Below are 24,671 nucleotides of genomic sequence, written 5' to 3'. Positions count from 1 at the left end.
CATAGCAGAAATCTCCTATCAGCCAAACCAAAGAAGGGCACTGTGCCCACCAGGCACAACCCAAGGAGCTCTGTACGGGATGAGTTCAGCTGAAAACAGAAAACATTTCCAGACACAGAAATAAAGAGCGAAGGCTTTAGTCCCATTGCTGCACAGAGAACTCTGCTCCAGACGCTCAGCACCATGCCTGCTTGAAATACATCTTTAAAGGGATCAACTGAAGCAGTTCAGTCCCTACAGAACCCTTCTCCTCCCCGGGCTGTAAGGATCCCCATGGCAACAAGCAGTGGCATCAGACAACGGAGCAGAAAAGCAGAGGAGGCTGAATGAAATCCTTCAGAGAGCCTCCAGGAACAAACCAGGACAGGACAAACCCATACGAACCCACCCCGCACACCTTATGGCAGCTGCTGCTTGAACTCCCCATCCCAAAGCCTTCCGATCTCTTCCTTCATTCTCCGCAGGGTTTTTTTTTTCCTCTTTATTTTCCCAGCTAAGAAAAGCAGTGCGTGTGTTTGAGGGATACAGAACCTTCCTGCACCCCTGTACGATGCGCTGACCCATTTGGGCACTGGCCAGCAGGCTGAGTGAGCCAGCAGGATGTGGCTTTCCCATAGGGCGGCTGAAAGCACAGCCAACCCCATATGATAGGGGCGGGGATGCACAGGATCCCTTTGGGACCAACAGCCTTCGAGCTGAGCTGCTTCAAAGAGTGGCATCCCCCTAAAAATCAGAGGCAGCCCCCAGCATCAGCTTCAGGCATGGGGAAATCAGTGTCTTTATGAAGCACTAAGCCATTCCCTTGAGCTGACAGAGGGCAGTGAGAAGGCAGGCGTGAAGCCAGGAGTCCAAGCTCCATTTCACGCCACTTCACTTCTGGCACATTTAAGTTGTTCTCCACTTCTCAAAGCACTGAAGAGCTCATAGACTTCGCTTGCTCCAAATCCTTCACGGATTCCTTTAGCCAAACAGCTTTTAAGATCTCCTCTTGCCTTTAAGCAGCAGCGATTTACCACTCACGTTGGGGATGCCCAACGATTCGGTCTGTTCTCACTTTCAGCTCCGTGCTTTCAATCTCCACCACTTTGCACAAAGGGCTTTTGCTCTGCTCGTACGCACACACTCAGCGTCCGGATGGAGGGCTGTGACAAACACCTTTATTATTGCTGTATGCGCAGAGAATATTTCCATTCCAAAGACATTTCAGTTAACAAAGCTTCAAACCGTTTCTATTGACAGCGGAGTCTGCAGCTTCTCCCCTTCTTCCTCCTCATAGAAGACATAGATACAATGGGGCCCTTCAGCCTTACATTTCAGTCTCACACACAGTAATTCAAAAGCAATTAAGACCCGAAAGAGATTTAGTGGAGGTGCCCTAATTCACGTGGAGAACGCAGAGCAGTTGGGTTCAACACAGGATGACCAACCAAGGGGAGGTGCCCAAACACCCAGCACCTCCAAACCAGGGGCAGTGCAGCTCTCCCAGCTCCCATTGAGATCCCACAGAGCAGTCACAGCCACTCGGCTTCTATTCCAGAAACAGACAAACTTGCAGGTTTTTCATTTTTATTGGATGCTTCCAATCTTATATCTAATAATATACAGATAACTCATTTGCCATTGTTCCACTCATATCTTCACATAGTTCAGCCATTCTGTCACATTAAAATAATAATAATAATAAAAAAAAAAAAAAGAAAGCACAACTGAAATAAAATAAATTTGTAAGCTGGAAAAATACATTATAAACTTATATTCAAGAAATACTCTCTGTATAATTAAGAGCCTACTCGTAACAATTGAAGTAGGATTTAAAGGAAATCTTGATTTTCATTTTTAAATAGGTGGCCTTTGTGCATACTTTGCATATGTACAGTTCAATTGGTATCTCTGCCTGCCTGTGACAGAATACCTGGAACAAAAACAACCACTGAAGAGGAGTCCTGAACAAAACAAAATCAATATTCATTTTCCAGGAAAATACAGTATAATCAGAACTTTAAACACATGCTTCTCTCATCTGTGTTAAGGCCTAGGAGACAGATGTGCTTTAATAAAAGCAGACAGTATGAAGAAAAGTCCTTCCACTTTTCTCTTCAAATTCCTGTAACAGCTCATCTATTTCATTTTCCATGTCTTCTGTGTGCTGTATCTAAATGAGAAGAAAAAAAAAACACTAATTAACTGGGCTCCAAGGATACAATGCAGTTTAGAGAATGGCAACGACTCAACGTTTCTGGCTTACTGTGAAACCTAAATCAGCATGCAGTACCCAACTGTGCAGCACTGGGTGCTTTAATGAGACTCCCGACATTCCCAAACCCACACGTACTCTGCATCGTGTTCATCTGCACAACCTTCCTTCTCCAACCCACCGAGCTGGCACTGTGAGCCCTTTGTTGAGCAGGCAACATCCATCCTCACTAGGTAACAAATGGAAGCTTCGCAACAGCTACAAGCACACTGAACAGATGGCTAACATTTCAAGCCCCTTGGATTCTCTTAGGATTTTTGGATCTGGAAAGGATGCAAGTATTTGAGACCAGAATAGATCACAGAGGCTGGAGTAAAAAAAAAAAAGCGTTTCCACACTGGAATAGGTAAGCCAGTGGGCTTGCATGTTGTGAAACAGAGCCTTTGTTCTCTTGATAGTGGCATCAACTGTTCCCAGCCTCATTCCAAGAGGTAGGGCCAAGAACATCGAAGGTGGAAGACAGGAGGCAGCAGGTTTTCCACATCATACACACAACAGGGTGGTACAGGAAACACACCTACACGGGATGCTTTTCAAGCACATCGTGATTCAGAGTGCAGCTCTGATGTTTAAATCCCACATGTTACAACTGTCTCAGAAACAGACATTTTAGCCATAAACAAATGCTGTGAACACGGGCCCAACAAGTGCAGTGGTTACGTGCAGTGCTCCATGCTGCTGCTTTTCGTGGCAGCCAACATTGGTTTTGAACACTCTTCACTTCAGAAATCATCAGCTCCACTGCAACTCATCTGCTTGCACAACAGCTCCAAAGTTATTTGGGAAGTTAGGTCTCTTGACATGGATTTCACTTAATTTCTGCAATTTGCAGCACTTTTAAGAAGTACTGAAAGAACCCCAACCCCTGTGCAGTCAGTGGGGTCGCACGAACCCAAGGCAACAAGCCTTCTCTACTTACACACTGGCAGAGCTCACAGATAAGGAAGGCACCCAGCGTTGCCTCCTCATGGTTATCCTGAATGTCCACATTGATCACATGCACTGGCTGACATGTCTCTTGCTCTCTGGAATTTAAGTCTAGTTGAAAACAAAACACACAACAGCAAAACTTTGGGTGGAATGAAATCGAGCTTTACACAGCATTCATAAGAAAATGGTTTATTTAGCTTTTTTTTTTTTAATGAAGAAAAACAAACAACAAACACAGTGTTACTTCAAAAGAGATAGAATTGGGAAACCAAAGGATTTAGATTGTGGAAGGGTACTGACAGTTCAAGTTCCCAGTTTCTCTCCTACCCCTGTGCAGCCCAGCAGCGCCTGCTGAGGCCGCCATTTTGAGGTGCCGCCATTTTGAAGAGCCACCATTTTGAGACGCTGCCATTTTGAAGCGCCGCCATTTTGAGGTGCAGCCTTACACATCAAGAGTCATTTGGGCTCTCTCGTTTTCTTCCTTCCACTGGTCAGTTACAAAGAGCATTACCACAGCGTGAGAGGTTGGCAAGTGGTTGCTCTTTGCCTCTTACGCTCCTAACTCAGAACACTCCCATAAAACAGCTGCTTTCCATTTGAGATGCTGGTATTAACTGGAGACCCACCCAGACAATCCCAGGGCACTTTCCCCTACATCACTTACCAATACATCCCAAATGCTTCATTGAAGCATTCAGAACACTTAATTGCTCAGCTTGAAGAAGCACAAATATTTCGTGCTCTACACTGATAGCAATATGATCAACAAGGACTGAAAAGACAGGCAACAGCCACTGCGTGTACAATACTGATGTAGTTGGGTGGCCTTTGTATGTCAAAAGCACCCCAAACGGCAGTCTGCATCCAGCATCTCCAGTTGCTGCTTCCCTGGTACACACCATCCGTGCCAATGGTTTGTGAGCACTTCTCCATGTTGGTGCTCCAGCAAAGCCAGCAGAGCAGATGCTCCCAGACTTGTGAAGGACGCTGGCGGGGGTGCAAGGGGGAGAAGCACTCAAAGTTAACTTGGTTTATCAGCTCAGGGTCCTTACCTTCTACTACTTGATCATAGACTCTTTCTTCACACGTTAGGATCAAATCAAAAACGTCTTTGCAGTTCTGGAATCTCTCCGGCCGTGGCTTGATTCTCTTATTTCTGTCCAACATATGTAAAATCCCATTCTGTGTGTATCTGAAGTTGCTTGAGTTAAGTACCTTTACTTTAAGAAAAGTCATGTTTTCGAGCAAATGACCAAGACAAGTTAAAAATCACGGTATCTTTAAAATACTTCTTTTCCCCTTGATTACAAGTATCAAGATTAATGACCATTAAGCAGATTCCTAAGGTGGAAGCACGACCCCAGTAAGGATAATTCATATAGCCATTGCGTTTTAGACCACTGTTGGTGGTCTAAAAGTCTAAAGGTGCCCTTCGTGCAATGGTAGAGGCATTAAGTGGCCCTCATTAGATCTTTGTTCTTCAGAAGGACTCCTTTCCTTGGGCAACTGTTCTTATATCCATAATGCTTAGAGCACAGACTTACTCATTTGCTAACAGAATGTCCTGCAATCACTTGAGTCACGGCCCCCACTACCACAGCCTTGAGGCTGAAGGTGACACTCCATACTCCTCTTTCAGACAGCATTCACTAATCCCCATACACATAACCCCCACCCCTCTTAGCTTTCTGGGATATGCAGTTTCATTTGGGGGCACACCAGAGCTCAGTGTTGCATACATCTGCTCAGTTCACTAAAACTCTCTGAGAAAAAACGTTACGGGTTGGTTATAAATACCAAGGAAGGTCTGAACTAAAGAAATCTGGAAACTGATGCATCTCTTCCTTGAAGTACCAGATATTTTCAGCCATTCAAGCACACATTTCTAAATTAAAACAGCATTAAGGATAAGTTTATGATTTCTTGAGATAACAGAAGGATTCTGCAGAAATATATATAACATATCCATCATTAGTGTTAAGTATGTAAGAGATCATCTTGGTTTATTTTCCTTTTAAGAAGGTTGTGTACTTAACAGGCATCTTCCCCTCACCCCTCCCTCAGAAATCAGTCCTGATCTTTTGTAGCAAGAGACTGATTAACAGATAACAGAGATTAATTGTTCACCCTTCTGCAGCTGCCCTCCTCAAGTCCTAGTGCCCAAGGCAGCCACGTCCATACCTGCTAAGCTACACGCTTCAGGATGTTCTTCAACAGCGTTCAAACAAACAGCCTCCAAAAGCACTGAATTCTCTCAAGTTTTTGAACTATATTAAAGTCATCCTTCTACCCATGTATGAGACTACTTTATATGGAAAAAAATGTTCAGCTCTCTTATGTATCTACAGCATCCCACTAACTACTTGACTGAAGAAAATCTGCTTTGAATTACAAATTCAACAACGCTTTCTCACAAATATATACTGTCAATTCTCGATCAGGGAACCGACTTCTGCTGCATTTCTTTTCCTCGGATCACTCCCAAGCCTTCTACCCTTCTTCTTTCCCAAAAGAGTTCATCCTGTATAACTAAGGAATTGTGCTGTATAGCCCCAAGCTAAATCAGACAGCTCTTGTACACCGGCACCCACAGCTTCCTCACATCACCTCTGTCCATCTCCTTGGGTGTGTTATGCTTGGAACAAAACACATCAGTGCAACCACGACAGACCTCTGGTTACGTACAAAGCATGACAATGAACCCTAACAGCCATTTGCAGAATACCTGCAATGTCAACAACTGGCTGCATTGCTCTGACCAGCCTTTGACCGTGAGCCCCTTCTGGGATCTCTAATCCCAATTTCTACATCATGCTGTTGGAGAGGGAAAAAAAAAAAAAAAACCACAACATCCTACACATTTATCTCAGTTCTTTTTTTTTCCCATTTCTAGGATAAGATTTCGCTGGCATCTGTTCCCTAGCTTTCCTGAGCATGGAGATAGAATTACGCATATCCAGAAAACCCACACAGCCAAGCTTTCTGCTTCACACAGTCGAGTTTTCCACTGCCAACTTACAGCTACTTCTCTCCCCAAAAGGGTCCATCTGCCTATATAAGGAGATTGAAATAAGCAGTTAAGATTCACGACACTTTCATTTTTGGTGGTCTGAAGTCTTTTTTCACCGGAAGAAAAAAAAGAAAACAGCACAGCATCCTTTCAGCAGGCAGGGGGACCTGATCTGACTGTTCTCAATGCATAATCAGAACCCAGCTTCATTCTTGTCATGAGCTCAGGTAAACGTCAGCATACTGTATCTCATTCACAGTGATTCAAACATGAGTGTTATCTCCCCATCTCTGCATGTGAACAACATACTCATTCCTCTGCACAGCCATCTTTGGTAACAAGTTATTCCAAGCTCCATTTTGGAAGCTTTTTTTTTTTTTTTTTTTTTTTTTTAGGAAAATAAGATGGTTTTTAGAAATTTTTGTCTATCCATGAAGAATCAAAGGTAGTCTGGGCATTCTATTCTTTACATCAAACAGCAGAACTTAGTAGGAAGGTGACATGGACTTTCTCTGAGGGGTAGACAGTACTTGAAAAAGAGTTGGTCCTGAATAAAAAGACAGTATATTCCCTGAAGAACTAAATGCTGAGATTAATCCCCCTGATACACTGAAGTGGACTGTCAGCACCTGAAAGAGCAGTACTTCATCTGCACTAAAATCACCTAATGCATCAGATCCGACTTTTCATAACCAAGAACTTCCCTCCCTTGTTAAATATGAAGAGCCATCTACATGTCACACCTAACCCTGTGTCAGACTTCCCATCACTTCCAGCCATCAACGTTTTATGTCAAATACACTTCCCAGGTAAAACCACAAGAGGACACTAAGAGGAAACAAACCTCAGAAACAAGATTACAAGGAAGTTCTGGCTGTAAATTGAGCTTTTTTTAACCACCAAACAAGCTTATAGAATGTTATGCAAAAAATGAGTTTTATTTGCATTAAATAGAAACAGATACTTTTGTTATAGAGCACAAAACATATCGCAAAATACAGGGTACAGAAAGCAACTAGACTGCACAGAAATTATTATGAGTTATGTTTAGATAGCTCCCACTTGAGACTGACAAAAGAGCAACAGATTAGCAAAGAAAAGAACAGGAAGTCTGGATAAATCCCAAGATCAGACAAAGGCTGAAAGAGATACACTACACATCAGCAGACACGTTCAGTGCCTGCCAGAGCGCAAGACTGCTACTGCTTTTCTCGGAGTGATAAGAATTAAGAGTACCTATCAACTTTAATAAGTCTAATTATTACTGGATTTTTTTTTTCTAGCATCTATGATGATGAGGCCTCCCACTTAACGACTCAGTTTTGAGGTAAAACAAAACCCCAATATTCCAACTGAGAAATTCAGAGAAATAGGAAGGACTAAATCCAAGATGGATGCAGCCAGATGAGTTGTGGCTCCCATTAAGCTGTTGCTCTGCAGAGCTCAGCATCCAGCTGGAATGAGAATGCTCTATTAACTCAGCAGGGAAATTTCAATAGTTCAGCCTCATAGCCTGACATTCAGAGAAGGACAGACAGGAATGATCACCATCTCAGGCCACCTAAGTCGCATGTTTATAAGGAATGTCTATCTCAGAACTCTGCAAAATATCACCTGCATACCAAGCAGCACCACGCAAGACATGCAAGCAACAAAACAAAACTTAATGCCTACTTCTTTACACTAAGATGTTTCAAGATGAGATGGTGAGTTTTAAGGCTTAGGTTTCTCACCACTGTTGCTGAACAGGGCTGAATTTTACAGTGGCAATCATTGCATGTGAACAATGTATTTTCAGAAGTATCTTCCATACCTTAAGAGGAAGTTCAGAGGAATCCAACCATGCAGGTTCCGAAGGTTGTAAGTAAGCGTCTACATCCCAGCTCATTGCAGAAAGTCTTCCTTGACAGTCAGTGAAAAAGAATCCAGTGTATCTGCTGCCTAGCTACCTTCTTTTAATTCTTCCACCCTCCTTAAAAAAAAAACATGATCCGAAACATCCCTTTCTTCCCCTTGGTATGAGGGCAGCCAACGAGGTCATATCAAGACATCTAGCCTGCAGATGACTAATCTTAGAGGAGAAAACCAATACACTGTCTTAGGTTAAAAACCTTTGGATAAACAAACAAACAAACAAACCCTATTGATGACTGAAGTATCAATATGTTTCATTGTTAACTTCTAGAAGAAGCTGATAAAGAAGCCCACCAGTAGCATAACCTGAAAATGTTGGAGTGTGTAATTAGTCACCTAAAATAGAGACCAATCTATGAAACATAACCAGGTAAATTCCATTTGATAAAATGAATATACACTTCTCAGGAAAAACCATCTCTGAAGCAATGGCTGACAGCCAAAGCTTCTACATCTTCCAACACATTTGACATGTCGATTATTCACTTTCGTGCAGCTGTCATCATACTCAAAAACTGCAATTCTTCTTTCTGAAGAATAGCAGTAGAGCAGAAGTCTCAAGCACACTAGCATGAATGGCAGTCGCAGGTCTTTTCCATATCAACTTAATGTACTTATTAAATTGTGTTAAGAAGAAGGTGCATCATGGTTCACCCTGCTTCACAAGATGCTTACAGAGGGAACGACTACCCGACCTTCTTCCACCTGCAGAATCACTTTCTTTTGCAGGGAATAAAAGACTAAAAAGGGCACCTGCACTACCATTTCTGCTTTCCAGATTGCTGCTGCGATTGTTGCTGCTGTACTGTCTACGTCCTGTATCTGGAACGTGAACTGCCTTTCATTTGGCAAGGAAACAGCATTTTTTAGTAGAAATGAGAGTTTGTTCATACGTCTTTTATGGTACTGTGCAATGCACAGCCCAAAAACTGAAAATGACATCCCAAAATATCACAGAAATTCTAATTTGGGTTAAATATTTCTGATAATGTTTGTGCCCGCATTAACAACTTGCAGATGAATGAGTAAGCAACGAAAAGCAAGTGACATTTCAAAGGTCAACATTTCTAAGTTGCACAGATAAAGTCCTGCTGAGCAAGCTCACAGCAGCTGGTCAATAACCACCAGAACCTAGCCCAATAATAACACGCTGGCTATGCTGATTTCCTCTAGTCTGACTGAGCCCCAAAGCTGAGGGCTATGTGCCCACACATCTCTGGGAGAACCAAGACCTTAGTTTAGCCTTGAGTACCAGACAGTGACTTGCCAGCCCTGAACAGATGGAACTGTATCTGAGGTTGAAACTGGGCAGAAATAAGCTTTCAAAGGGGAAAAAGGGAAGCAAAGGTAAGATCTAAAGCGTGAAGGAGAAATAAGACAGACATACTGAAGGGACTATCAGAACAAGAAGAATATCAAAGGCAGACCTGACTTCAAAGATGTGGCATGGTTGACAGCACAGTCAAACACCTGACTATGCACAGCATCCCATCAGCATTCCAAGTGGAGTTTGATTTCAATTGCTAGAACCTAAAAAATGGTCTGTCATCTCAGCAAGGTACCTCCTACTACTAACAAGGCCACAAGATGACATGGATGTGTAACAAAGGGATTAAGAAATCAACATCAGGACCAGGTGGCAAGCAGGGGGAACAGAAGAGGGTGCTTAAGTAACACAAATTGCTTTTGGAGTCTCCTCAGGTTTAGAAACTAATGCCAGGCTTCAGAACATGAGCAGCAAGTGTCACAAGCAGGTGGATGCAAGGGAAAACACTTGGAAATACTTGCACAGACAAGGTTTGTGAGAAAAATTAGTCTTTCTAGAGAATACCTGAGAGAAACAGGGTCTGCAACAACGTTTCTCAAATTGACTTCCATTACTGTACAGCTTTGTACAGTATAATTCAAAGTTCATTTTTAGCTAAACAGAGTTAAGAGCTGGAATTCATAGTAGGTAAAACAAAAGCATTACCAAATTACGTAAATTAAGCTATTTCACATACTTCATGTATTTGGGAAAGCCAAGACACAACTGATCAAGACAGCAAGACTACTTTTAAGAACAGTATGCTGAGCAAGATATGCAGGATGAGTTCTGCAGCAAGCATTCCTGAGCACAACACTACAAGCAGGATACTGAAGTACAGAGGGATGTGCTTCATAACTCCACACACTAGTTTTAGCAGAGAACTCTGCAAGACAAAATGCTCAAAGAAGTCTGTATCTTTAGTTACAAAGGTGTCCGTAGTTTCTGTCACGTCCTCATCCTTACCCTCCAGTTCACTAAGAGTATTAAAGTACTTTGAAAGATGTATAAGAAAGAAAATGAGCCTTACACTGCACTGCATTCAAGAGAAGACTGCAGTGGCTTCAGTCATACAGAGATCCAGCAGCTGCTCCACTGACCCCTGGAATGCCAGGTCAGAACAGCAGCTGACGACTGTTCATCAGTTCCAAATTCAGAAAGAAAAACAAATGAAAATTTAAGAGAAATACATGCATGAAGGGCTTACCTGGAGTGGAATGTGAGTAAGTTACTCTCGAAAAAAGGAATCCTCAAGAGTGAGCTACATGGCCTCAACGAGCACGACGCAGATGCTCTGCAGAGCTCACTAGTCCTCCTGTGTGTCCATGCAGTGGTTTCTTTCCCCACTAAGCAACTCACGGTTGCTTTGTACAGCCTCCAGGAAAGTGGTCCAATATAAATTCTCCATATATTAGGTAGGTTCAATGATCCAGAAATATCATGAATTATTGCTCAATTATTATGCATTCTAGAGTTTTAAGTGGCAAAACTTTCTGCAATGAATAAATGGTATTCAAAATAAAGCTGGCAAGTGTTTTAGAGCAAAACATTCACAACTTCTCTTCCAGCAGTTCTCCCCCATCCATACCAGCACAGCCATTATCTTAGTCCATGAGTATTTGGATACCAGTACCATGTTTCTTCACTACACGATAACAAAGCACAACCAGTGTGGCTGGCAAAAACAACTTAGCTACAATTGTGTTAAAAATAAAAAATTAAGAGAACTAGAATTGACAGAGTAAAAGTCCCAGATCCTTTCAGCAAACGATAACTCAAGTAGTAACATCTGAAACTGATTTTGATGAAATACTGTGCAAGGAAAAAACACTGCTGTCTTTACCACTCTGTGCTGCACCTTTTGTTTTCATTGCAAATTTCCTATGGCAGCTCTAACCTGGTTCTACTTGCTCTGTTAATAGGAAAACTATGAAGCAAAATGGTACGACCTCATTTCAATGAAAAGGGATCTTATTCCTGGTACTGCTACACTATAATCATCTATTTCCAGCTTATGCTTTTTCTTGAAAAAGCAGTCATTAACTTGAGCTCTATTATGATGCGAATAAATTCAGAACTTCCTGGGACATCCTCTATTTTATAACCACACCAAGACTGTGCTTGGTTTTCAGAGAGCAAGAGGAATATCAAACCACTGCGGGCAAGGAAGAGCATCAACTTCAAGTGCATTGGCTATCCGACACTGCCTAAGAAGCAGAAGTTGGCCTCCTATTTTTTCCAGTAGATGCTGTCCAGCAGACAAGGCTGTGTGAGTCTCCTGACTCACAGAGCAAGGTTGGGCTGTGTGATGTTTAACAAACTGAAAGAGGCAAACAAATCAACAAACTGAAAGAGGCAAACAAATCAACAAACAGTAATTGACTAAATTCGATGGCTTCTCTATCAATAGACAGTCATCGGCCAAAATGAACAAAAATATAGAGGCTTCCCAGATTTCCAAAGGAGCTCGAGTAGTTTGAGTAGTTAAGAGTGGAACCAAGCAGGAAAAAAAAATACAAACTGCAGAAAAACAACAAATTAACTGTAATGCAATTATCAGTCCCTTCAGAGGAGTTGAATAAAAGAGGAAAATGGTAATCTAATGCCAGAAAAAGGTCACGGAAGCATAAGGGTTGGAAAAATCACTAAGATCATCTATCTAGACCAGTGGTAAAAAAGTGCCTGAGGATGAGACAGGACAAGTTACTCCAGGAAGAGTGGGTTTAAACTACCTGAATCTGAATTAGTCAAAGTCACAGACGTATACTGAAAAGGGCAGAAAAGCATCAATTGGGAAAACACAGCTAAGCAGTGAGATTCAAGATATTCTTTGATACTAAAGCCCCAGAAAATAAAGGTCCAGATTGATTTGGAGTGCACAAAAAAAAAAAAAATCTGCTTTATGCTTTCAATGAACTTTATCAGAAGTCTTACAGCTGTTCTCTTACTTACCAGGCTAAGAAAGTAGAATAAAGCTACTCCCTACTAACTAGCTTCTCCGTATCAGCTTACTCCAGCATTAAGATGATGTGTTGGAGCAAACTGACCATTTTAAGAGCAAGAATTCTCTAAGACCTGGCTACACAAATTGAGTAATTCTAAAGGACTAAGACCAAGCTACCATTCTCCTGAGCACAGCATGCTGTAACTGACTGGGAGAAGGTGGTAGATGTAATCCTGGACTAGTACATACAGATCTTTCATTCATTAGGTGTCTTAAGGAAGACACTACCTTTTCAATTTTACTTCTCAATTCAAGTAGAGTCCACCCTTCAGACTGAAGAGAATGACAGCCCATGCATCTCTAAGGTGCCATGACCTTGGTCCACTCAAGAATTTATTTCTTGCTCTGAACAGACCCCAGCAACACAACCACACTATGCACGCAAGACTACAACAGTTAGCTCAGCAATTCTGTGGCTGATGCCAAATAACTTTTAATAGAGTTGCAATAATCTGCATGAGAATGTAACTCCCTTCTTCCAGTAGTACTGTTATGAAGGGAGTACAGAGAAAACCTTTCCAAAAATATGGCTTTCAATACTCAGATAGCACTACACTCCACTCCAAGAGAGGAATGCAAGTTGTTGTTTTTTTTTTTTTTGCCAGAAAAGCCTAATGCAGCAATGTCTGACTATGACAGTAGTTTTAAAACATTGCCATTCATTACCAGTCTGCAGAGAGAAAAATGATTCCTTGTACATCCTCACCACTCTCGGATGCTCTCTTCTCAGCCAGACACAGCCCTCTTCCACTGTGCTTATTTCTCTTCACAGGCACTGGAGATCTGAACGTTTTGGGAAAGGCACAGAATCCTACACCTGTATAGTTCTACAGTGGTACCAATTAGTTCAGTGATACAGTTCTGCTGGTTCTCCTCCTATTTCATCAGGGAATAGAGATTTCAGTTTTCTTCAGCTGCACCCTGTGAAAATCTCATGCATACTTGAACCTGCTTCAGATTTTTTTCTGCTTTTTCCCCAGTTCTGGAACTGCCTGTGCTTGCTTCAGAGCCTCCACTGATGTTCTACTACAATGCACCTTAGCAGTTAAGACAGCAAAGGGCAAAGCAGGCAGAAGGCTGCAGGATAAGCCAGGGTTAAGGTTTAGCTAAGTGGAGTCTACAATGCTACGAATATTTGCAGGCAAAGAAGTTTGTATACGACAACAGAAACTGTTTCCACTTGTTGTGAATGGGAAGGGTACTATAAACAAAAGAAAAGTCAGCATCAGCAATAGCACAAGAAATACTGTATGGCCGTCCTGATAAAATATAGAGTTCACAGAGAAAAATCTACATTACATTCACCTGTAATACTAACAGTTTTGAATTTCTGGGTCAGAAAACAATCCTATGTCTTGACTGAGATGCACCAAACCAGCTTTTGTCCTTAACTCCCAACATTTTTCCAAGTATGTGTTTGATTTGTTGGGCTTGTTTTTAAATCCCCTCCTGATTTGGCATAACAATGGAGACAGAACTGGAATTCTATCTACAGTCAGGGAGTTGGTTAAATTAAAAGAGGACATTAAAAAAATGGGGAAGAGGAACAGATCACATCAGGCAAGCTGCCTAGAAATCCTAACAATATTAAATATATACGTATTTGGAAATAATTGTATTTCTTCTTAGTACTGAGAAAAAGAAAAAAGAAACCCAAACAGTCAATCATGGAGTTAGTTAATACTAATAAAGACCCCAGAACTTCTGGGGTCTTTATTCTGATTCTGTTCCCATTTGAAAACTTCTGATCAAGTTCCCATTTGAATGGTTCCTACCCCGGGCATAAAAGCAATTGTTGCACGTTTATTTTGGCTTTTGGAAAGGTTCATCTTCTTGCTTTCCCCTGATAGTAAGGCTCATCAATTTTCCTCTGTTTTTCTTTTGTCCTTCTAGTCACCATCACATAATTAGGACTAAGTTCTAAAATCCCTTCACACAGCTGTAATGACAAGCAATCACACTGGCCTATCTTTGAGATGTCCAGTTACACAAGCAAATACAAGGCAGCACAACACTACCCATGCATAATCCTACACATGTACTCCAGATACTGGTCATACCTCCTACAGATTAGTAGCAGAACCCTTCACTCTTCTCCCAAAAAGAAGAGTATTAAGAAGCATCCAAAAACTACACTCAGAACAGCTTTGCATAGTTCTGCTGCAGCCCTCTATCGGGGCACAGGAAGTTTAAACCCAGCGTTCTAAAAATGCAATGGTAGAACTGAGCACTTATTTTAACTGTAAGGTTCAACTATCACATCTTAAAATGTTTTGGACTGCTTCCATTCTAATCTCTCTATATATCAACCACCTACTCAACTGAACACGTATGCCTGGCTCCATTAATCCCATATCCCCATGCTTCTGAAATTCAGCACATGCCTTGCCTTCTAGGTATGCAAGCTTGGGCTCGGGTTTGACTCATTGACAGCAGTGAAGGTACTTTTACTCTCTACAGTGGGTTTTTAAGAGTTCTGCTCTCCCTCCTTTCCTCAAGTGATTAGTAAGAGGTTTTTTGTTGTTGTTTTTTTTACCTCCCTCTGGCTGATGTCCAGCACTGCAGAAGCTCATTCCTGGTTGAGACCAGAGCCTTCTGAAAGAAGGGGCCATTTCCTTGGCTGGCCAACAGGGAACGTGCCAAGTCCCTTGCAGCCACAATTTCACTGAGTATCTGGTGTCCTTAATGCTTTGGATCCCTGCTGGCCTACAGAACTGGAGGAAGGAAATCACTCCTAGATGAGGCAGCACTCAAATCCGTGCTCCATCACTAGAGTATGGGAACAAGCTGACAGTTCTCACTGAGACATACCACTTCAAGACACATGGCAGGCTGGGGAACAGGGTGAACTAAACCCTAAGAATGACAAATTAGTTTTCCCACATCAATTATACCCCAAGCCCTTCAGAAGAGCAGGCCCTCCCCACCTACCACAGGCAATGTGTGCATGCCTCTCATCAGTATGATCCAATGCTAACAAAAATCTACCTTAACTGAGAACCCACGTGATACTTTCACAAAAAACTACTCCACAGCTCTATGACAAGAATGTGCCTGGTCTGGGTTATTATGGAAGTCTCTACCCCCTCAAAACCCATTTTTGGAAATGCACATGCTTCCTGCACTGACAGTCTTCACTCTGAAAGCTTCATAATATAGCACTTGAGAAACATGCAAAGATACAGAGGGAATTGTTTATGCCCTCTTTCTCTTGCAATGACTGTTGTTTAAACTTGCTTCCTTTTCTTTTCAGAGAAGTTTTAACTGTAACACTGCAAATGCATTTGGGGAACACAGTAATCATCTCCAGCACAGAGAAGAGCAAACATGGCAATTCCAAAATGTGTTGAATGGAGGAGACTACATTGTTTTTCTGAAAGCAATGCCATATTCAGACATTCAGTGCAGCAGCAGCAAAGAATGCAATGAGGTGCTGATAAAAATTATGGCTCAATTCAGGTAATTTTCTTTTGAAGCAATTCATTTTTAATCAAGATATGGCATACCTCAGTAAGATGTTTTTGCAAGATTTTCCTTGTATCAGTGGAAGGATACAAAAAAACGCATATTATACACATGATGCATTAAGACTATGTCCTGCATTTAAAAATCATTATTATTCCTGTTGTTTGGAAAAAAAGACATTTAAGTAAGCATTTCTTGAAAAAAGAGCCACTAATAAGTATTAGAGAACCAATACCCCCTGCAACAGACACAATTTGTGTGGAACATTATGGAGAAAGGTATTCCAATGTATAAACAGTACTCACTGTGCTGTACAGCTTTACCAAACAGCCCAGCCTTTTTTAACAGGGATTTTTGAAGGTTCTATTTTTCCAGCAGAAATTCACTGTATATTGGATAGTCTTTCTAGGCTAAGTGATCTCTTTCACAATTAAAAAACGATTAAAAAAAAACCCCAAACAGCTCCCTTGTTGAGAGGAAAAAAAAGAGTACCTAGAACAAGTGTCCTGATTGTGCAAAATAATCACATGGGCTTCCTTCTTAAAGAAACTGAAAAAAAGCCAGACATTTTAAAATCAAGCTAAGTAGTGTGCATAACCCTGATCACCTCTGCTCCCCAGGATTAAGTATGTTACTGTGCTTTCCTATGTCCATTCTTTAAAATATACTGGAGGAATTTTTTGGTGCATAGATCATATCAAGTAGCTCTTGTTGAGAAGAGTGAGTTCTTTAATGAAAGTATCTTCTCTCCCAGAGAAAGTATATTGTAAACCTTACCTGTCAGTTTGAACTAAATACTATTTTAATCTTGAGGCAGCAGCTCTTGGCATGACCATTATCAGGAACAGTCTTTGCACTGGGAAAGTACAATCCACAGTGCTGTGGAGGAAATGGACAACCTGTGACAGGATCAGTGCACTTTCCTTCAAGAGGTAAACATGTTAACATGCTACAAAAGAGAGTTCTGAGTGAGTACATGGTAACTCAACCTAGAAGGGAGCATTAGAGGCCCTCTGTAAAAAACCTCAATTGAACCTAAAACATTTTAAGCTTGTCAGTTAAGTAACTATATATTCCTAACGCATAATGCCAAATAATGAATTACACCTTTTGTGGAGAACCATATTGGATTTTTTTTTTTTTTAAGGCCATGCCATAGGGATACAGTTCTTTGTCTTTCCTAAGCAGATCATTGTACATCTGATCATATGTTGTTTTGAAATCATAAACATTTGGCTTGTCCGGTGCTGGTCCTGGCAGTTTCACGTGAGTCCCTGTTCCAAAGGATCGGACGCTGAATCCTCGTTTGCTGAAAGACAGTGAGGGAGGGGGGGGAAGCATTAATTAGACTGGATGGATTTTAAACACTGAAGTACAATCAAAGTACAACCAACAGTCCAAATATATTTCAACATTTACAACTATGTTTACAATGTTCTTAGACTTACAACACAGCAGAGTAGTGGGCAGAAGTCTGAAGAGAGGCAGTGCACACAAAAAAACCCCATCTCAATATCACCTCAGATGTCTTTATACAGAATTTAAGGTAACTAACAACTGCTTTCTGAAACCTATTTTTTTTTCCTTTGGACAAAGAAATGCTGATCGGAACAATTCAATGATTTCAAAGTTTTTTGTGTCTTTTCCTCCCCTCGAAAAACATACATTAGAACAGAGATACAGGGCCATGGACCGTGACAAAAAATCCTTTAGGATTAGGAACAAACGTTCCTAAAGGATTACAGCCAGAAGGAACAGAGCCTGCATACACTGAAGATTTTTAGCGAAGTCACATAAATGCAGCTAAAACTCAGCTCTGAGAGGTCACCAACCATTCTCTGAAAGACTGTGATTCAGCTAATAGAAAAGTCAGCCATCCCCAGGCATACCTACCCTACCAACCATCTCTTTTATTCTCTTTCAGAACTTCATCATCTAAACATGGAGGAAGATTATTTGGATGGGATTCAGGCGTACTGCTTTAGGGTACAGGAAATAAACTCCCAACTCATGGAGGTTTGCCCTCTAACCTCCTAACTGGTATATCTCTATAGCTGAGAAAAGGGATCCAGGTACATTCCACTACTGCAGCACAGAATCAGTGCAAAAATTCACTGGTTCTTGAAAGGAAAAAACAAATCAATAACCAACGGAAGAAAAATGAAGAGGTAGGCAGGGCTTCTAAGATAACGGTTCGGTTATTTAGTTACTTCAATTCTATCTGCAAGTTCTTTTTCCAGACGCAGTATTTTTCTGCTTTACTAGAAGATGTTATCTGCATCATGAGATTCAATACACAAATCTTGCTTAAGACGGTTCTCTTTAGTTACAGGAAAACCTTGGGGGAAGAGACCCAAGACCTGCATTTCCCTGCAGTTGCAATCAAGACTTGCACACCATTTCTAAAACAGTGCCTACATTTTGCAGTATTTTTTCTTAGAATTGATGTATACAGTGTTTCACTTCTTGTGTGTATGCTTTCAGATATTTTAGGTTTGCAACGCATGCATTCTCTATTCAATCTTGGGCAATAAGGAATAAACATTAGCAAACAGTAAATATTTACCTGCTCTGCTAAAGTTGCTGAGTTGGCCATTGTAGTTCTCGATTTTGCCAAACCTCTGTTATAATTTAATGGGCTTCCTACAAACATTTCAGTATCTGGTGCCTCTTTAAAGTTGACTGGGAAACACGCTGTGTAATTACCTTTACAAAAGTGGAACAGATATTCTGCTGGCTTCACCTACAACTCTTGCCTAAGCCAGGAATAGCCTCATTCCATTCTTACGAAGAACTACACGTTTAATAACTTTAATTTAACAAAAAGAGCCAGGAACCTGCCTGCCTTGGAGGTAATGCCATCACGTTGCGTTTTGTTGGGTTGTTTTTTTTCCTCCAATTAACCTAAATACACCTAACCAAACCACGCTGACATTAAGGAGCACTACAATCTATTTTCATGGATAATTCAGAAGAGGTCGTTCTATACAGTCCAATGGAGAAAATTACATGGCAGAACTCTGTCACTACTGGCTAGAAGGCTGAAACACTTGGCTTTAGACTTGTAAAACAGGTCAAGTTCATCTCCAACTGTCAGAAGTGCTCCTGTAGTTCACATAATCTCCAATCAATCAAAGCAAATCTTCATTGCAGTTTCAAGCATCTAAAGTGTGCAGCTCAACACTGGGAGGTACTTCCCTGAGGAGCCGGAATGCACACCTCACCTGGAATAACTTCATGCTATGTCACGGGCATTTGCCAGCATTCAGCTTTTGCATTAGTTATGCATTAAGCGTACTATTATGAAATATTCTGAGCATGTTTCAACATACTTCTTGCAACACGGGGGGAGGGGGACACGATGACACTGCCTGCACTAACACATTACTCAACAGTGTGCTTTTGTTGAGCAGCTGGACAGATCCAGTTCAGTGAATCATCAAGTATCTGTTCTTCTGTTGCTCAGCCTTCTAACAGCGATTACTTTCTACAAGACAACATACATCTAGCATGTGTTTTTGGTCTAGCTAAACTATCCAGGAAAAGGAAAGAAAAATAACTTTATTCAGCTTTATGAGAAGGAGAATAATTAGCAAGGGTCCTCCTCCTAAATCACTTCAAAAATACCTTATGCCATTCAAGCAATTAAAAAAAATAAGCATCACCCCATTACACAGCAGGAATGGAAGCACTGTTAACTGATTTTGATTACAAAAGTCTTGAAAACATTAACAACTCGCTGTACTGTAACACGTACTTTACTGATTGGTGATAAGCTGTCAAATTAAATGTGCTGTGTTAAAGCACTTCCTCTTTCTGAAGGATTTAACGAGGCAATTCAAGATTCCCTGAATTAAATGACGTGAGTTCCAGTACCCATTTGGCAGCACTCAGCTGCTGACAGGTTTCAGAGGAGGAACCATGACTGACCTACCTAACTACACTGCGAGGGTGCAACTCAAGCTCCTTTACTTAGGAAATGCTGAACTATAAATCATATCATTAACACAGAATTTAAGTTTGGGCTGCTGGGGTTGCAACTTGTAAGAGTTTACCGCCTCTGGGATATTTCATATTCACAACCCTAAGTTCTTCGGGCACTAAAAATAAGAGGAGCACGTTTGTAACTTAAGTGCATACAAATATCCTACCAGCTTCCACTACTAGAATAACAGAGAAACTGAAGCACGGAGGCAGAGACAGGATATCTATGCCATAAAACCCTGCAACTACAAAGCTACCAGAGCACCTGCTGTATGCTGAGGAGCCTGAAACGATCATTTCCTTATCGATGCCAACTGTGTACAACCAAAGATACACAAATGGAAACACAGAAGTTGTATAACAAGGCCTGCTGCTAAGTGTAACCCATCTACCTTCCTCTTCAGCGTTACAAGAAGAATCACAGCCTAAGCCTGTGTATTCTGTGGGGGAAAACAGAGTCAAGCAGAAGTCATATCCGTAAAAGGAAAACACACAGGATGAGTAAGATGTGAACTAGGGATTGGTTACACGCTGACAGCCAGTTTGACAGCTTTTAAGGAAGGATTCCATCTCCCTGCATAGCCCTTACTGTCTTGCCTCTCACTTGTTTTAATGCCTCAACGTTAACCAGTGGTGACGGTAATTGTATTGACTTTAAAGACACCTGCTGAAAGATGAGAACAGCAACAAGATGTTTAAAAACTGGTCTGTATTTAAAAAAAAAAAAAGGGAAACACACTACCAGCCAAATGGGAACTTGGGCTGAACCAAAATAACCCCTGAAACTGGTAGATTATTCAGTGTGACAAAGATACATAAAGACATTTGTCTTCCAAAGGCACAAGCTGTAGCACTGAGAGATTTAGTACAGTAAGGATGAACATAAAATTCAAGTTGAGAAACCAGAGAGATGGCAAACCCTCTGGGATGAACCTCTGCAGCTTAGGAGGACAAGAAATGTATACACGCCTCAAAACCAAAGAAAACAGCAATTCTTATTATATGGTGTGTTGTTAAAGAAAAAGAACAAAGTTAAACTGCTGATGTGTACAAAGTATGCAGCCTAATCACATGGGTTTTGTTGAGCCCAATGAGAGAACAGCAGGATGTGCACACATTTCTGAGAGACTGTTTTTGTTGTATAAGGAAGTGCCAACCAGTTCAAGTTTAAGGAAGCATGAGGCAGGCCTTGCAGCTTGCCTTACAGCAAGATACAGGTATTTTTCTCTACAAACTGAATATTGGAATGGGGACAATTAGTCAGATAACTTTTACCTGAAAAACGTGACTGAAAGAAAACATAACTGATGAACACACTGAACTGACTAAAGAAGTCAGTTCTGGAGCCTTCTAGATGTTTGTAACGATGTAGGTCAGACTCATCTACCGTGATGAACACCTCAAAAACATTTTATTTTTGGGATGTTTCCTGTAGAACAGTTCTGTAAGACCATGGGCCAACGCTGAAGGCTGACCTCCAGACTTTGTTTGTAGTCACCTGTGGTTCTTTTGTATTTGTGTTCTTACAAGTTTCATAATTCCTTCACCAATTCCCTGAAGTTACAATAACAAACTTCCTTTGTTTTAAAAAAAGTCTTCCCAACTGTTCTTCCTCTTTTAGTCATGTGCTTTCTCAGAAGTGCAGTGCAACATACAGCAACATTGAGAGACTGCCTTAGGTACAGGAGACTGACTTGGAGCCAATGCAAACTTTCTTCTGGGGTTTAAAAGCAAATGATTATTCTCACTGCAGGGACTAATTGTTTCTTTAGAGCAGGATCAGCAGTTCAACTGTTTTGCCCCTTATGCCTTTCTTGCTAATCCTAATTACGTGAGATGTTACTGTTCAAAGGCCTCTACAAAATGAGATTTTATTTTTCCTAATTACAACCTCAATGGAAAAGATGCTTCCAAAAAGCATTTCCCTGCAGTATTTGCCAGAAGATGATCAGTCACAATGGAAGGGACTTATTTCTTCTGCAAAAACAGAGGAATAAAAAGGCTCAATATTAAAAATTAACTTTCCTGCACCTTGAGGACTCAGTTTTTGGTTGACATTCACTTCAGACAATATAGTTAGCATATAATCAACAGAAAAAACAGCATCCCTTCACCATCACTCATCAAAACACATATTCGTCACATTGTGTTTTCACTGAACTGCTTCAAGTAACATCTGATGCAAGCATATGTACTGATAGCATCATATGCTCACAGTAAGATGGCTGTCAGACCAGGTATTTCCATTATTTATTCCTTCCATGGTTGTAAACATACCACATAATTTACACTTTGTTGCTTGAGTGACTGTGCTAGTAATGCGCACCTTATGTGAATGCTAACTTTGCATAACTTTAATAAAGGAAAAAAAGGCCTTTATCGTGTCCCCGTGTTGCATAGGAAAGGTTCAGAAACACAGTTTCTGGCAGATCAGGTCTCTCCTGTCGGCCCACCCACCCATCTTCACTGCCTCCTATCTCCCCTTTTGAACTCAGCCAACCTGAAAGTCCTCTTCGTGCTAAATAAACAAACTCTCACTATTTCAGACGTCCAACATCCTGAACCAAATACTTCATGCAGCTTTTCTGCAAAGGGTAAACGCTCACTTTCAGTATCTACTGTAGCTCCAGACTTCATACGTATGGAGGGAGGGGGGGGGGGTAGGGGGGGAAGGAGGAGGAGCACAATTAAGCTTCACGATGCCGAGATACAGAAGCTGTTCCGTGCCTGTCCATTGCATCAGCTCAAGTTTGGCAGCACTGGGTCCGACGATCCGCTGGCAGCTGTGGGCCCCATCGCTGGGGCTGCTCCAGCGAACCCACCTGGAGCAATGGCCGGAGAAAAGAGGACACAAACAAGAACGGAGTCCCCAGGCTGTAGGCCAGAGGAGTCTGGCGCAGGCCCTGAGCACGGCCTTAGGCCGCAGACAGCTCCTCGCTGCCCCCAGAGCCCACTCGAGCCTGAGGAAGGTCCCGAAGCCCCGATCGGAGACCCTGATGCGGTGCCGAGGGGTAACCCGCGACAGAAGGCGGCCCACAGGGCCCAGGAGGCTGACGGCAGGGCCCAGCGACAGGCCAGGCCTCGCCGCCCCGGCCTGAAGGAGACGTTCGTGCAGGGCCTGGTTACCTGAGGATATTGTGTGCCTCCATGCTGCGGTTCTGGTTGCTCGAGCACACCACGGCCACACGGAGCGGCGAAGAAGGCATGGCGGCGCAGGGAAGAGCCCAGCTCGTTCCCCACGGCTCCCAAGCCTGCGCTACCCCGCCGGCGGCTCACACAAAATGGCGGCCGCGGCGCGGCGGCGGGCGGGGCCGGGACGTGTCAGCAGGGCAGCGCCGCCCCGCCGCGGCCAACCGCGCAGCGGGCGTCGGGGGGTGGCACCGCCCGTACCATAGAGAGGGGCGGAGTGCGGTGCCAGAGCGCCGCCCATACCATAGAGAGGGACGGGGGGAGGGGGGGATGCAGTGCCAGAGCGCCGCCAGGCACAGAGCTGGGAGTGAGGCCGGAGTCCGCCTGCGCACAGGGCTGCAAACCAGGAATTAGGGAAGACTGCGCGTGAGTCAGCAACGTAATTCTCAGCATTGAGTTCCCCAGTGTAACATCTCTCCCTTTTCTTTCTGGCTCATTCCAGCTTTGCAGAAGCATGGGGGCTCGTGAGTGGCAGCTGTGGCACCTCGATTTCCACTATTTCCAAGCTATGGCGTTTCTTTCTTTCTTTCTTTCTTTCTTTTTTTTAATTCCTGAAAAGCAGAGGCTTCGGGTTTTGTTTCTCTCCCAGCACTAGGTGGCAGCCGGATGTTGCGGTGGATGTGAGGAGCTGGGCCGTGGGACTCAGATCTGCACGCAACGGGCCGCTGCCCCCTCAGCACTGTGCTGCAGCCTCCCCCCCTCCTCGCGCTTCCCGCCTCTCCCCCGGCATTTCCCGGCTGAACCGCCCCCCTCTGTCCCCTCAGCCCCTTCCCGCCCTTTTCCCGCCTCAGCGCAGCACCTGAGGTGAAGCCCTTCTCCACACGCCGCTTCCCACCAAAGCCTTTTTCCTCTCACTCCTCACAGCTTCCCCAGAAAAACCTTTCGTTGAAGGAAGCTAAACCTGTGTTGTTTTTACACCTTTCCTTCAATGCTCAGAGCGCTGGATGGCCCTCAGACGGGTACTGCTGAAAGCAGTGCCAGCCAGGCTCTGTTTGCTCAGGCTGACTCCAAGAAAATGCACGCAAGCACTACTGCCATAGTACTGAGCCTTTAACAGGAACGTGACGCAGTTACCTGCCGTTCTTTCAGCCCCCACGTCATAGCCTTCCTACCTGCAAAACAGAGCAGCAATCTGCAGTCTGATAAGTCTTCAACTCCGAATCTCCATGGAAGCAGAACACCAGCTTTCGCTTGCACCTCCAAACAAAACCAAGCAGCCCTTCCCTTTTATGTACCACAAAAAGTATCCTAATGGAATTAAAGAGAGATTCCTTGCCCGAGGCTCAGACTGCTTCCTAGAGAAGATTCAAAGCTGGGGTCAGGCTGAGCTTGAGCAGCTTAAATTTCAGTAGCTGTTTTCCTCACGTTTAGCACAGGACAAGAAGGGGAAAAAAAAAGAAAAAAAGCCTGTTAACAAGCATATTAACCTTCCATTTTAAATGGAGGTGGCCTGAGAGCTGTACTGGAAATTACCGGATAAACACAATAAAATACCACCTAGGAAAGTACCGTATGTATTTTTAATAGCCAGGTCCTGTTATAGTAACAGCAGGGAGACTGTGCTTGCCTTAGAAGTTACCTCCGCTCCTCGAGCACTGGGGACATAAGAGCCATG

The 24,671-nt window shown here is 42.6% G+C and overlaps 1 protein-coding gene across 2 annotated transcripts; it reads right to left on the bottom strand.

Annotated features, from left to right (window-relative positions):
• Positions 1-1,135: 1,135 nt before the first annotated feature.
• On the bottom strand, positions 1,136-23,159 carry SSU72 (SSU72 homolog, RNA polymerase II CTD phosphatase). 2 transcript variants are annotated; one of them, NM_001007875.2, is made up of 5 exons: positions 22,994-23,159; positions 17,049-17,192; positions 4,237-4,376; positions 3,174-3,292; positions 1,136-2,152 (listed from the first exon to the last, which is right to left on the bottom strand). In NM_001007875.2, the coding sequence occupies exons 1-5, from the start codon at positions 23,071-23,073 to the stop codon at positions 2,051-2,053; spliced, it is 585 nt and encodes a 194-aa protein (NP_001007876.1). In that variant the 5' UTR covers positions 23,074-23,159; the 3' UTR covers positions 1,136-2,050. The 2 variants fall into 2 exon arrangements, with proteins under 2 accessions (NP_001007876.1, NP_001384616.1); NM_001397687.1 differs by lacking the exons at positions 1,136-2,152; positions 3,174-3,292; positions 4,237-4,376 and having other exon boundaries at positions 15,882-17,192.
• Positions 23,160-24,671: the final 1,512 nt, after the last annotated feature.

This window comes from Gallus gallus, chromosome 21 (genome assembly GCF_016699485.2).
Source record: "Gallus gallus isolate bGalGal1 chromosome 21, bGalGal1.mat.broiler.GRCg7b, whole genome shotgun sequence".
NCBI classification, from domain to species: Eukaryota; Metazoa; Chordata; class Aves; order Galliformes; family Phasianidae; genus Gallus; species Gallus gallus.
This window is presented reverse-complemented; position numbering and strand designations above follow the sequence as displayed.

Bases quoted from the DNA above. Each gene is read 5' to 3' on its own strand.
- SSU72 (NM_001007875.2), bottom strand. From the start codon at position 23,073: ATGCCTTCTTCGCCGCTCCGTGTGGCCGTGGTGTGCTCGAGCAACCAG. The intron at 4,377-17,048 runs GTATCCCTATGG...AAGCAACTTCAG, and splicing joins CTTAGGAAAGACAAAGAACT to ATACACACAGAATGGGATTT. The intron at 2,153-3,173 runs GTAAGTAGAGAA...CTTCTCATTTAG, and splicing joins TCTGTGAGCTCTGCCAGTGT to ATACAGCACACAGAAGACAT.